Here is a 13,874-nt window from a genome sequence, read left to right on the forward strand (position 1 = left end):
GGCACGGGAAGGAAAACTATATTCTAAAAAAAATAGCCCAGTGGAAATCTGAGAACTGACTGGTATAACGTCTGAAATGGAAATTTTTTTTTATTCTTTATTTTTGAGAGAGAGACAGAGTGAGAGTGGGGGAGGAACAGAGAGAGAGGAAGACACAGAATCCAAAGCAAGCTCCAGGCTCCAAGCTGTTGGCACAGAACCCAACAGGGGGTTTGAACCCACGAACCGTGAGATCATGACCTGAGCTGAAGTTGGACACTTAACCAACTGAGCCACCCACTGGCCCCTGAAATGGAAATCTTAATGTGGGGCGGGGGGGGGGGGTTCAACCAGGAGATGGGAGTTTTCAGAAAGGTTAGTGAGCCTCAAGTGACATTGTAGAAATAAGCCAATTTAAAGAAGTGATAAAAGATCGAACAAACTTTTTTTTTTAACATTTATTTATTTTTGAGAGACAGAGCACAAGTGGGGGAGGGGCAGAGAGAGAGGGAGACACAGAATCTGAAGCAGGCTCCAGGCTCTGAGCTGTCAGCACAGAGTCTGACACGGGGCTCGAACCCACGGACCACGAGATCATACCTGAGCCGAACTCAGACACCTTGAACAAACTTTTCAACAGAGGCTTAATGACCTATGAACAATATGAAGTACTCTAGCATATTTGTGACATGGAGAGAGAGAGATAAAAAGAGAATGGAACAGGAAAAATGTTGGAAACGGTAATGGCCAACATTTTCCTCAAGTTGGTGGAAAATAAGGAACGTTTGATCCAGGAAGCTCCACTGCCAACTGATGTGTGATCAGATTCCTTAGTGGGGCACACGAGGCTTTTCGTAGCCTTTCCAGATGAATATAGCCTCCCAACCCCGTTCACTTCAGCCCTGTTGGAAGACCTGCCAGGGTCACAGATGCCGTTGTCCCCAGCACTTGATCATTTCCACGTTCCTCACCCTTGCCAGCCTCTGTCCCTACAGGTCCTTACTTCTAAAAGCAGAGGCATCGACTGTGCTGTTAACATCTCATTGTGTCAGTCACCTGACCCTGCTCTTTATTTTGCTCATCTCTTCTGTCTCTCTTCTAATCCCAGACTTTTAATAGAAGTTTTTGCGACTTCCTGCTGTCCCACTTCGAGCTCTGTCACCATCACACATTTTCAAATGTAGTCGAGCCTGTTTCTTCCCGAGACTCTGAGCCAACCCTGGTTGCCTTCTGGTGATTATGACTTGGGTTGCGGAGGTAGGGAGAGAAAACTCCACTCCGGGGAAGGGGTTTGCTATACCCTAGAGGATTTACAGATGGCTCTCGCTGGGTCCCGCTCCACTCTCCTGGGCCCTGAGCCATCTGCCCAATAGGGTAGATCAGGCCAGCCTAGCTGCCCTGTGCTGCTGAGTCTGTCCCTGGAGCAGCACCTGTCACTGGGCACCAGGTTCTGCTGGCATCCCGGACCCGCTTTCTCGAGTACACGCGCACACGCACGAACACCGTCTGCGGCCCGGCCCCTCTGTCCTCCCTTCGCCCGGCCAGTGGCCTGCCCCTGGGACTCCCAAGCTTCCTTCCTCCCTTTTTTTCCAGGCTATCTCGATAGTGCGCAGAACACAGATGTGGCCTTGTCACGTCTCCGCCTCACACCCTTCAAAACTCAGTGTCCTTTACAAGTAGCGTGACCATAAAATTTATCACCCAAACCAGAGCGCTTAGGAGTGTGAGATTGATTGGAAAGTTAATGGTTAGTTTGAAATCAGTTGTCAGGCCGGGACGGCAGGCATGGGTGGGACTCTCTGGGCAAATGGGGCTCTAGTCATCCTGCTGGGAAGGCTTGCTCCCCAGCTCGCCAGGCCCATCACCCCCTCCCCAGCCCAGGGCCAGGTGTCCCTCGGGGCTGCGTCCACCTGCATCCTCCAGGATTCCGCCTCGGGGTTGGGCCTCAGGGTCATCCCGCCCCCGGCCCATCCAGAAGGCCGTCTGCAGCCACACTCCTTTCTGCCCCCACGGCACACTGCAGCCGCCTGCTACAACTGCACCTGTGCTGTGTCGCGGCATTTTGTCTCCGGACTGTTTGCTCTGGGTTTTGAGCTCTTTGCCCTCCTCGAGGATTTTGTCTGTGGGTATATCTCTAACAGTTACCACTTGTACGGCCGTGTTCGTCTGCTGGTGCGTTTAGGTCACGTGGCCTTCAACCTGCGTTAAAGCCCTGTCTTAAATCTCCTCCCACCCCCACTCCCTCCCCCAGAAGAGAAGTTTCTGGTACGGATCTAGATGGAAAGCAGCCGTAGTGAAAGGACTTAGGAAAACGATTTTCAGAGTCAGTTTGTAAACAACCGTGGTCTTCCTGGTTTTATGTGCTGCCCTGAATCATGAGTAAATTCACTTGGCTCCCTTCCTAGTTGAGACTGTGTTTTTCCTTAGACAAATGCAGATGAGGCGGCTGGTTCCGCGTGGCACATGGTTGTGCTTTAATGCAAACGTGAAAGGCGGAGTAAGGAAAAGAGGGAAATGAGAGGAAGTGCCACGGCTCCTCCATCTTTGCCATCCGGGCGAGAGGCAAATAGGCTCCTGGTGGAGACGACAGAGCGCTGCTGCCACCTGGTGGCGGGTGGTGGTATCTGCTCGCAAGCCGTTCTTTCTTTGCTCTTTCAGAACGAGGTGAACGCCATCAAATGGGATCCTTCTGGAATGCTGCTAGCGTCCTGCTCTGATGACATGACATTAAAGGTACGGCTGTCTGCAAGGACGTGCTGCTTCCTCCCAGCCACAACCCGCGTACTCTGTGCGGAGCTTCCACTCACTGTTCCTCACACTCTTCCTGCCTCTGCACTTTGTCCCCATCACTAACTAGATGCCGCTGTCACCCAGTTAACTCCCGTGTGTCCGTCACGGATCCTGCTGAGAGTCCTTCCCTTCCCCGTGGCGCCCTAGCCCTCTGTCCGCCCCTGTTCTGGGCACTGCGAGGCCGGCCAACCGCCGACCGGGCAGCGAGCTTCCCAGGAGCCAGACACGTGACTTAGGTTCACGGAATAGGTGATGTTGAACCATTCCTGGCTGCAGAGACGGCGTCTGCTCACATTGTTCCCGCTGTGTTCTCTAGATCTGGAGTATGAAGCAGGATACGTGTGTCCATGACCTTCAGGCCCACAGCAAAGAGATCTACACCATAAAGTGGAGTCCCACCGGGCCAGCCACCAGCAACCCAAATTCCAACATCATGCTAGCAAGGTAAAGGGCACACGGCCCACAGCCCAGGCACGGTTCCTGAAAGCAGCCTTGCTCGCTGTCTCAGCTCGCCACATGGCCAGTAAGAGTTTTTTGTATCCAAACGGAACAGGAAGTTTTGCTGAGGGGTGTTGCGAGTTTGCTCACGCCCTTCCAAAGGAAACGAAGTGTCTAGCCCGCTTTGAATGCACCTCGAGACTCTCCAGTGACTCGTAACTGGAGGGTGAGGGTCATTTGAACCAAATGGTTGGTGGGAGGGGCTGGTCGTGGGGCCGGGCTTTGAGCCCTTGCTTTGGTGAAGGTTTTTGTGAAGACACAGAAAGGAAACGGAATTCAGTTGGGACACCAGACCCGACCCGACCATTTCTGTTGTGACACCAGCATTGGGCAGAGAGGAATGACTAGTCAGGCCACAATTGGCCAGAGTGGTTATAAGTGATGCAGAGGTGGCCTCCCCGGAGCCACGTCACTTTAGGCCGCTGTCCGCGGAACTGGTTGGTCGCGATGCTCGTTGGACCCCTTTCAGGATGTAATGTTCTACTCTGGGTATTGTGTTTTAAAAAGAACATTCAGAAAACAAACCAAACATTCTGAGACTGAGCCAGGAGACCTAGGGATCTGGAAGCCACAGTCCAAAGCCTCGTGGGTGTGTTTGCTTCACCAGGAAGGGATGAGACTTGGGGGGGATGTTTCGTTACCGGGAACAACCAGGGGCTGGCTCTCGCACTTGCACAGAACGGATATGCGGGGACAGGTGACAGGTGTCGATCAGGAAGAACGCTCCATCTTTGCAACGGAGCGGGATGCGGGGTGGCGGCCTCGCCGAGCAGCAAGGACTCTTGTTGCCGCGAGTGCTCGACCACAGGCCGTCTCTTAGAAAGTACTGGAAGGCATTCCTACACCTGCTGAGAGACTGAAACCAGAAGAACGTGGAGACCATTGTCTTATTTCAAGCACTTCTTCTAAAATCCACTTAAATTACTACGAGAACACACTGAGAGTCGGTTTTTGATAGCCCGAAAGGTACTTTTGTGTCACGAGCATAAATTATCCTTTCAGCGAACGGGTATAAAGGGAACATAGCAGTGCCTGAGTCCCTGGTGAGAGCACAGCAGATAACCGCTCTGTGATACATGCTGTTCTTTTCAACTTGAAAATAAGTCCAATTCGGGCTTGAGACAGTGTGGTTGCATATTTGGATATGACTGTATTTTAATTCCTGTTGGATTAAGAGTCTCAATCACTCAGGTGGCTCTTTTTCCAGACTGTTGGTATCATCTTAGTTGCTAACAATAGATGTTGGTTTTTGGTTTTTTTTAAATGTTTTTATTTTTGAGACCGAGACAGGGCATAAGCAGGGGAGGGGCAGAGAGAGAGGGAGACACAGAATCCGAAGCAGGCTCCAGGCTCCGAGCTGTCAGCGCAGAGCCCGACGCAGGGCTCGAACTCACGGACTGTGAGATCATGACCTGAGCCGAAGTCAGACGCTCAACTGACTGAGCCACCCAGGCGCCCCAATAGATGTTTTAAATTGCAGGAGTATTTATTTTTTAGCTTCTTTTTTTTAATGTTTATTTTTTGAGAGAGAGCGTGAGTGGGAGAGGGGCAGAGAGAGGGAGACACAGAATCCGAAGCAGGCCCCAGGCTCTGAGCTGTCAGCGCAAAGCCTAACGTGGGGCTCGAACTCACGAACTCAAGATCACGACCTGAGCCGAAGTTGGGGGCTTAACCGACTGAGCCACCCAGGCACCCCAAACTGTAGGGAGCATTTTAGAAATCGAGTAAATATTATACAAGAGCATGTATCGTTCATCTCCGTAGAACATGCAGAAAGCAATGAATGTGGATGTCACCTTGTTTCCTTAATGACAGCCCTGGAAGAAAAGATTCGTTTTGTAACTATGGGCTTTTTTTCAATATGCCCCAGTCACATTTTAGAAAAGGCATATGCCCAGTTACTGTCTCTCGAAACCTCAGGGCCAGGAAGGACAAACAGCACGTGAGATCCGTTGAACGTCTTAGGGAAATAGAAACCAGCGTGTTTCTCTGATGATGTTTTCTCTCCGGTCTTTCTAGTGCTTCGTTCGATTCTACGGTCCGACTGTGGGATGTGGAGCGAGGCGTCTGCGTCCACACGCTAACCAAGCATCAGGAGCCTGTCTACAGCGTAGCTTTTAGCCCTGACGGGAAATATTTGGCCAGTGGCTCCTTCGATAAGTGCGTGCATATCTGGAATACTCAGGTAATCCCCCGATTGCCGCGACCGAATCCTTTCCAGAAGTAATGCCCAAACAGCGTTTGTGGGGACCCAGGCCAGGAGCGGCGACTGGGAAGTCTGTGCTTAGGAACGAGCGGCCTCACATGGAGCCTGGAAGCAAACCCTGCCTTGCCCAGGCGGACCTCGGGCTCAGCACCACGGGGCTGTGGGCCTTCCCCCACCCCCCCCCGCCCCCTCATCAAGGGATCTCCCCGTCTTCGACTTTCTCTAAGCCCCTGGCATGAAACCTTCCACCTGCAGATGACCTGCGGTCATCTCAGCAAAGTGTCGCCCAGCCCTTTCCAGAGATGCCGCTGTCGGTCACAAGGGTTCGAGGGGGAGAGGCGTCCTTCCGTCCGAGCTTACCGGGCAGGGGTGCCAGGCCGGCCCTGACCTCCTGCGCTCCCCGCCAACACCAGTACCTTCTCCGTGCAGCAAACCAAGGAGCACAAAGGAGTGTGTTTGCTGTGCTCATGCCATTTAATGGTTTTTGACTGAAACGGTGTTCGGGTAGCAAAGGATAGGTCCATGATGGGTCGTCGTGTTATCAGAACTAAAAGAGAACGTTTGGTTCAGTGTAGCCACTGTAAGTACCTGCAGCCGTAACTGAGGGTAAATAGCATTCTGAATATAGAGAGTAGAATGACAGGAACTGGTACAGTACAGAAGATTTTTTAAGTGATTTTTGAAAGAGGCGGAGAAAGAGGGAAACCGAGAATCCGAAGCGGGCTTCGCGTTGTCAGCGCAGAGCCCGAGGTGAGGCTCGAACTCCCGAGCCCCACGATCGTGACCTGAGCCACATTCGGGAGTCAGACACTTAACTGAGCCACCAGGCACCCCCAGTACAGAGTATCGTATCGGGCAGTCAGCTCTCGGCTCTCCTGACGGAAGACAAATGCTGTTATGGTAGGAGGTGTTGAAAACAGCCTGTGACCCGTTTTGTCGGATCTCAGGGTGGGTTACGTGTCCCGCTTCTGTGCTTTTAATCTGACCCACCTTCTTGATCCCCTTTGGCTGGGTTGACCTTCAGATGGATTTGCATTCTCCAGCCCATGGCCTCTTGTGGCAGGGAAAGGGGGTAGTGAGCCAAGTTCACTGGCATGGGGGTGCGGGCGTCCGCAGAGACCTCAGGCTCCCCGGGGAGTGCCGTACATAAACCAGTTCTCTCGCAGAAGGAGAGGCGATGGTGGGCCCTGCGCGCAGGCAGCCTGACACCAAGGCGAGTTGCGCGGCCCCAGACAGGCCTCCCAGAAACCCCCCAGCCCCACGCCAGGAACAACGTGACAGAGGCTTTCGGTGAAACACTAGAAACCGTGATGGGCGGGTCTGCAACATGACCTCATTCATTAAGTGCTGCCTGCTGTCAAAAAGTCGTCAAACCCTGTCACCCCCGTTTTAGAAATCACAAAACTCAGAGACATTTTATTTGCTTTTTTTTTTTAACATTTTTATTTATTTTTGAGAGATAGCGAGCGGGGGAGGGGCAGAGAGAGAGAGGGAGACACAGAATCAGAAGCAGGGTCCAGGCTCCAAGCTGTGGGCACAGAGCCCGACGCGGGGCTCGAACTTGCGAACATGAGACCGTGACCTGAGCCAAAGTCAGATACTTAACCAATGAGCCATCCAGGCACCCCTTATTTATGTTTTTAAAGACTTTAAGTAAACTCTCCACCCAATGTGGGGCTCGAACTTACAACCCCGTCCACGATCAAGAGTCACAAGCTCAACCGGGCCAGCCAGGTGCCCCCTCTTTGAGACGTTTTATTTGTTGTGTTATTATTTTGTTAACGTTTGTTTATTTGTGAGACAGAGAAGGAGAGAGAGAATCCCAAGCAGGCTCTGCACCGTCCATGCGGAACCTGACCCAGGGCTCAAACCCATGAACCATGAGATCATGACCTGAGCCAAAGCCAAGAGTCTGACACTTGACAGACAGAGCCACCCTGGCGCCCCTCTTTGAGACATTTTAAAGCTCACTTTAATCCTCAGGGAGGGTACTGTGTGAATATAAAAAAAAAAACGTAGGTAACGTTGTTGGCTTGCTCCTTCCCCTGTTCCCATCTCGTAGGAAGTCTGAGAGGCCTGTGTCTACAGCCGCTGGAGACCTTATTGCAAGTCGTTTTCATTTCTAGGTGTCAGAAATACCTGAGATAACGTATCTGTGATGACATTTCAGGATAACGTCCAAAGGAGTGCCCATTGCACCACATCCATGTTTTGTTTCGTGTGTAATGCTTTGAGAGCGTGAGATTGAGGCGGGTGCATGAGTTAGGGAGAGGCAAAGGGTGAGAGAGAGAGAACATCTCAAGCAGGCTCCCTGCCTAGCGCAGAGCCGCATCTCACGACCGCGAGATCATGACTTGAGCCAAAACCAGGAGTCGGACGCTTAACCGACAGAGCCACCCAGGCGCCCCGGCTACCGCGTCCGTGTTTCGAGTGTCCTTTAGCGTCGTAAGTGATGACTGCTTTGCTTTGCAGAGTGGAAGTCTTGTCCACAGCTACCGAGGCACTGGCGGCATCTTCGAGGTGTGCTGGAATGCCCGAGGGGACAAAGTGGGTGCCAGCGCGTCCGATGGCTCTGTAAGCAGCACCTGTGGTCTGCCGGGGAGGGGAGGGGCGGGGAGGGGAGGGGCGGGGCGGGGCACAAAGACGAAACGTCAGGCAGCGGATACCCAAGTGCAGCTGCAGGGGGTGTGACGGGCCCTGGTCTCTGACCGCTTTGCACGCAGGCGCTGAACAGACGTGCTTCTGGTGAAGGAAACTACTGGGCTGACCCCTGGGTTGGCACCATCTGTGAATGGCCACCTCTTCCTCCCTTCCAGGTTGTCATTCTAGCCAGCATTTTCTTAGGGATATTCTGCCCCGTGAGGATGCCACAGGGGTGATCCTGCCCTGTCACAATGTCAGGAGGCACTCTGGGCTGTCACTACTTTGACAGGGGCGCTACTGGCATCTGGTGCGTGGAGGGCAGGGAGGCCGCCAGTCCTCCCACAACGCGCAGAATGGCCCCCGGGGCGGGGAAGGATCTGGCTCTAGGTGTCACCGGTGCCGAGGCTGAGAAACTTGCTCCTAGCTTAGTTCCGTGTTTGTGACCCTGACCTCTTGTGATAAAGGCATGACCTCCTGGTCTTATTCTGCTCCCGTGAGATGTCTAGCCTCTTGGTTCGTTCCCGCACTTGGGCTTGCCATGAGCCCCAAGGCGGGGGGCAGCAGTGGGGCTGGCTCGGTGACTGTCAGCGAGGGCCGCAAATGTTCCCATCGTCTGTGTGCTCGGGCTGGAGTCGTCCTCTCCATCACGTAGCCCGGCCCTCCCCCACTGGTTCCTGGCATTGCCCTCGACCTGGAGCTTCCACGTAGTGCTGTTTGCTTGGCGTTGCTGGGTCACATGCTCACACACTAGCCTTTTATTAAAGCTGCCAATAAAACTTTATTTACGGAACATGGGTGGCGGGCCGGAGTTGGTCCAGGGGCTCAAAAGGCATCTTGCTGGCATCTGTGAAGATAAGAGGCACCTTCTGTTTCCTTCCAGGTGTGTGTTTTAGATCTCCGAAAGTAAACACAAACTATTCTAGAAGAGAATTCTAATGGACCAGCAGTGAATGTGTGAAGCAGCAATGGTCAGACACCGTTCTTTCCGCTCCAAAACTGTACGAACTTGACTTGCATTAGAGTGTACTTGGAAATCAGTTCATCCTGGCCACAGGAGTCTCTACTTTCTCGTAATCTTCATCAAGAAGTTTAAACCAGAAACATACACAGTCATATCAAAGGGGGAAGGAATGGTTTCCACCCAGAACATTCAGCCTGGGAAGCATGGAGCCACCGGCTAGGCGGGGCACGGTTTGCTTTCCATCCAGAACAGGCTCTGATAGTTGAGAGGAGAAAAGACGAAGAGGAGAAAAAAGAAAACAAAAAAAGCTGTGCCAAAAAAGAAAAAAGAAAAGAAAAAAAGAAAAATGCTGTGATAAAACCAAAAGTGGGGGAGGGGACTCTCCTCCACGTGGTGGGTTCGCTTTTTCCCCCTAACAATTTGGACACTGCACTTGCTCTCACAAAGGATGTTCAAAGACCAGTTTGTACCGATGAAATGCGCAACTTTGTAATCCCAACACTTTCTATTTTCTAGAATCTTCTTTGTCCGGTGGTTTTTCTATTGGCTGGAATCCTGTCGTCCGGGGGCCTTCGGTCTGAGATGGAAACTGGTTTTGGTTTGTTGCTTCCTTCCCACTGTGTGCCCCCTCCACCTCTCCTTCGCGCGGTGTGGTGTTGGTTTGACTACACCTTCCGTAGACGCAGCCTCGTGGACACCATGCCGGAATCTCTGAACGGTCGGCTTTCCCGTCCCTTCGTCCTCCCCTCCGCCCTTCCTCCCTCTCCCTCACCGCCCCTCGCTCACTCGCTGTCCCTTTCTCATAGTTGCTTCGGATCTTCGGTCTCAAGGGCACTTTCGGCGCATAATAAGTGCTTTATGTAAGAAGGCAGGGCACGGGGACTTTTTACAGGAGAAAAAAAAAAATACTTATAAGAGAAAGAGCCCGGAGTATTTTTGGAAAAAAAAAAAAAATATTTTTATGTTAAAACAATTTTAAAATCCTAAAATGGCCATCAGACACAGAGAGCTTTGTGTGATTCATATTTTAAGCAAATCTTAGGAGGACACAGGCAGGGTCTGAGGTGGCCTTTCCGTTCCCTGCAGCATCGTGAAAGGCGGTTAGGAATCTGGGTGGAAAAGTCTGGGTGGGTCCTGGGGGGTCGGCGGGGGGATGCTTCTGCAGCGAGAGACGCAAATCCCGGCGCTTTTTGGTTCAAAGAAGAGTGTCACATCGTTTCAGGGGTGTTCACCCTCGTAGCCGGCACGAGAGGAGTCAAGAGCAGAGCCCTCTGACCCCAGGAAGCATTTCCCAAACCAAATGGAATTGAAGAAGCCATCCACACTGACAGCTGGGCTCCCTGTCACCTGTTAGCGACCTCTCGTTCACGGCACTCTGAGTACCCACGGTCACTTCACCGAGAGCGGTTGACCGGTCCTTGCACAGCTCACCTAAAAGCCTCCGGGATCTCACGCGGTGTGATAGTGACAGAAACGAACGGGAAGGGGAGACTCTCAGTCCTGAAGGTGAATTACGTAGGTAGAACATCACTAATAATTTCTGTCGTCTTCATCATTTCTTTCTCTCACAAGAGACCAGGAGAAAGATTTTTTTTTTTTTAAATAATGAATCTTTTTACTGTTTTTAAAAAATTAAACATGGCTTTGTGTTCCTAGAGGAGTTTCCTTTCATTGGATCAGGTGCCCTTTGTACTCTCGTCCTAACCGGACACTGACCTGTTTTTTACATTAGCATCGGGGAAGGAGCGAAAGATTGGGCCTCTTCTCTCCTCTGTTTCCCAGCGGGCATACGAAGGGGCGAGGAAGCTGGTCAGGCCCGGAGGCAGGGGTGCCGGTCGGGGGCAGGCTTCGGCTGGGTGCGCGTCCCAGCAGTGAGACAGGGTGTCGTTTGGAGGGTGGCGTCCGTCCGTGAAGCCAAAATCCAGCCGGCAGGACAGCGGCCTCCCGCAGAACGTGGAATGTGCGGGGACCGGCGGCAACAGCCAGGGTGTGTTCTTCCTTCTAGATCGTTCATTGCCCTCCGCTTGGATACCCGAGTTATGCAAGCCCTGTCTGTAGAAGACCAAAAAGGGCTCTGTGTACAAGCTGGGCATTTGATTCAGGCTCCGTTCCCTAAGTGTTTAGCCTGGAAGGTCCGAGTTCTGTGGCGTCACATTGCCGTTTTTGAAGGTCGCAGACGACGACCGCCTGCCCTAAGAAATCATTAGGTTTGGGACGCTGTTTGCTGGGGATCCAGACCAACACCGTCTTGACCCTTACCCCAAGTAAAAACGTCACCTCTGCAGAGAAGTTGTTGAGGGTTGGGCCACGGTCAGCATGTGGCTCATGTCTTACAAGCCAGTTGACGTCAGGCGGTCATGGTGGGATGTCCTGTCCGGTTCACTAGGTAAGCTTCCCGTGGACGTCAGTGGCCGGGGTCCTGTGGAGCTGTGGGCTTTAGCCTCGTGATTCATAAGTCTGAATCACGTGGGAATGATCAGCTGGGAGCCACGGGCTGCAAGGCACAGAATGGAGCTGGGGTGACAGAGGCAGATGGTCCCCAACCCTGCCTCCCCCAGCAGCCGCAGGAGAGGAGCACCCGGGCCTGAAGAGGGACGGAGCCTGAGCACGCAGGGCAGGCCTCCGGCCCACCCCCACCCTCGGCACGACAGCTGTCCGCTGAGCCTCTCACGTCGGCGACTTCCAGCAAGCTGGGAGGTTCCCCTTCACCGAGGGGTGGCCCTCGTGGGAAGTTCCTGTTTGCCATTGTTTACGGCTCTTAAACAATGGTGGGTAAACGCTGAAGTCTTAGTGACCAAATTGAAAGCAGAGTAACACAGTCCTCCTTCCTGGAATCTTCGCTCGGGCTTGAGATGACCAAGAGCGTGTCCTGGGGTCTGAAGTGACCAAGAGCATGTCCTGCACGGCAGGGTCTAAACCCTCTGACCCCACACGACACCCGGGACTTGACCTCCGTCTTGTCTTTCTAAAACTAGATCACGGAGCCCAGTGAAGTGCACTTTGTCAAATGTAAGGGTCTGCTTTATTCCTTGTTACTCTATTTTTTTAACCTTCTGTTCCATCTTGTTTTTTCTTTCTTTTATCCTGTTTCTTGTCAAATGCAGAAATGTTCCTTCCGCCACTCACTGAAGTTTTGAATTCTGGCTTCTGCAGTTTTTATTGTCTGTGTCAGACGTACAGCCAGATGCGGTCCTCTGTCTGCATTTTCTAGATTCGGTTCCGTTCACATCACCCCTCGTTTCGTCGTCCTCCACCCCCACTCACCTTCACGCTCTCTGAGAAGAAGAATCACTTTGTGTGTCGTAGCTCGTTTGTTTCAAGAGAAAATCAACAGATCATACTCAGTGTCTTGAATAAATTGCTCTATTTTGATATTAGAGAACTCGGTGGCTGTGCTTTCTTGGGTCTCGCTCGGTTAACTCTTGGTTGGGCCCGCGGGGACATGGATGAATGAAGAGCAAACTGTGCATTTTCTCAGGAAGACCATAACTTGAGGGCCTCTTGGCAGGATTGCTGGGCTGAAGTAGGGCCAAGGGAAAGGAACAGCACAATGTGGGAGGAGCGGCGGCCCCCAGTTACTGTAACATGTTGTACAAACGAAGCATGTGTTCGTGTGTTTCTTCATTACTTTCTTCCAGGCTGGTTGTGGTCAAAACTCAAAGCAAGTGAGTGTTCTCCGATCAGCAGCTTGCTTTGCTGGGGCTTTGCGTTCAAGGATTAGCTTTAACTTGGAGAACCCGAGTCCTAGGACACGGGTGAGTTTAGGACACAGGCTACCCTTCAGACGTCTACCAGTGTCTCGAATGTAGCACATCTGGCAGGTGCTTCCTGTCACTTTAACCAATTGGTGGGGGGTGGGGGGGCTACATAATGACTGGGCACTGCCGTCCCAGGGTTAGGGAGGGGGCAGTTGACGAGGAGAGGCAGGGAGTGCTGTACGGGTACTTTTGCCGCAGGAGTCACAGACAAGGTCATGGTATCGTTCCCTCCAAGTCCAGCCCGACCCTGCGCTACAACAAAGCGGCGGGCTGGGGTCCCCGTGTTGTCTGGGGGCTCAGCCTGCTGCCTTTGCTAACACCTGCCAAGTTGACCAAGCACGTTCCCATGTTTCGGGAAACGGGGTGAGGCACACTCAAGCCGTAGGAAGGTCCTGGAAAGATGGGAGTCCCCAGGATAAAGGCACGTGTGATGTGTGGCTTTGGTGGCTTCGGCAACAATGCTGGGTCACCTATAGCTCTCAGGGGGATTCTTCCCACTATAAAGGAAACTTACGTAATTTGGGGCATCTCAAGCTTCCAGTTACTCAGCAGAGAACTTTTCGTCGTCCACATCTTGTCTCCTCCATGACCAGGTAAGCTGTGCGAGGGGGTGGACAGGGCGTGGGGCACCACGGGGGGAGCGCGAGGACCCATGCACGGCGTCCGCGCTCCGAGGACAGGGGCTCTGACTGGGAGCAGTGTTCCTTGAGCACACGTCACCGGGAGAAACCACAGGAAAGCAGCCGGGCGGGGTACGTCCTCAAACTGCACGGTGGGAAAGGAGCACGAGGGCATTTTGGGAGCGGGGAGCAAGGGAGTCCTCACGAGGGTTTTCGTGCTGTGATAAGCCGACCGGCTCATAAACCGAAGTCCTATGAAAGCCACCTGATGGGAACAGCCTCCTCTTTTTCCACCCAAACTACACTCCCGGCCACCCGTCTGTCGTGTCCCAGCCCAGACTGCTGGGGCCCGGTCGCCTCACCTTTTTGAAAACTCTCCCATCAGTGTTGCTTTCTCTCCACTGGATCATTGCTTTCGC

General features: G+C 52.8%; 2 protein-coding genes across 5 annotated transcripts in view; one reads left to right on the plus strand and one right to left on the minus strand.

The window, feature by feature from the left end:
- Positions 1-12,459, plus strand: part of TBL1X (transducin beta like 1 X-linked) — a 233,433-nt gene extending 220,974 nt beyond the window's left edge. For all 4 annotated transcript variants that reach the window (XM_027050613.2, XM_027050611.2, XM_053202052.1 and 1 more), the window contains 5 exons: positions 2,638-2,712; positions 3,086-3,213; positions 5,287-5,452; positions 7,946-8,047; positions 8,997-12,459. In XM_027050613.2, the coding sequence (XP_026906414.1) occupies positions 2,638-2,712; positions 3,086-3,213; positions 5,287-5,452; positions 7,946-8,047; positions 8,997-9,023 (498 nt within the window). In that variant the 3' untranslated portion in view covers positions 9,024-12,459. The remainder of the gene's footprint in view (positions 1-2,637; positions 2,713-3,085; positions 3,214-5,286; positions 5,453-7,945; positions 8,048-8,996) is intronic.
- Positions 1-13,874, minus strand: part of GPR143 (G protein-coupled receptor 143) — a 66,143-nt gene that overhangs the window by 2,262 nt on the left and 50,007 nt on the right. The gene's annotated exons all lie outside the window — the stretch shown is intronic.

Source organism: Acinonyx jubatus, chromosome X (assembly GCF_027475565.1).
Source record: "Acinonyx jubatus isolate Ajub_Pintada_27869175 chromosome X, VMU_Ajub_asm_v1.0, whole genome shotgun sequence".
Lineage (NCBI taxonomy): Eukaryota > Metazoa > Chordata > Mammalia > Carnivora > Felidae > Acinonyx > Acinonyx jubatus.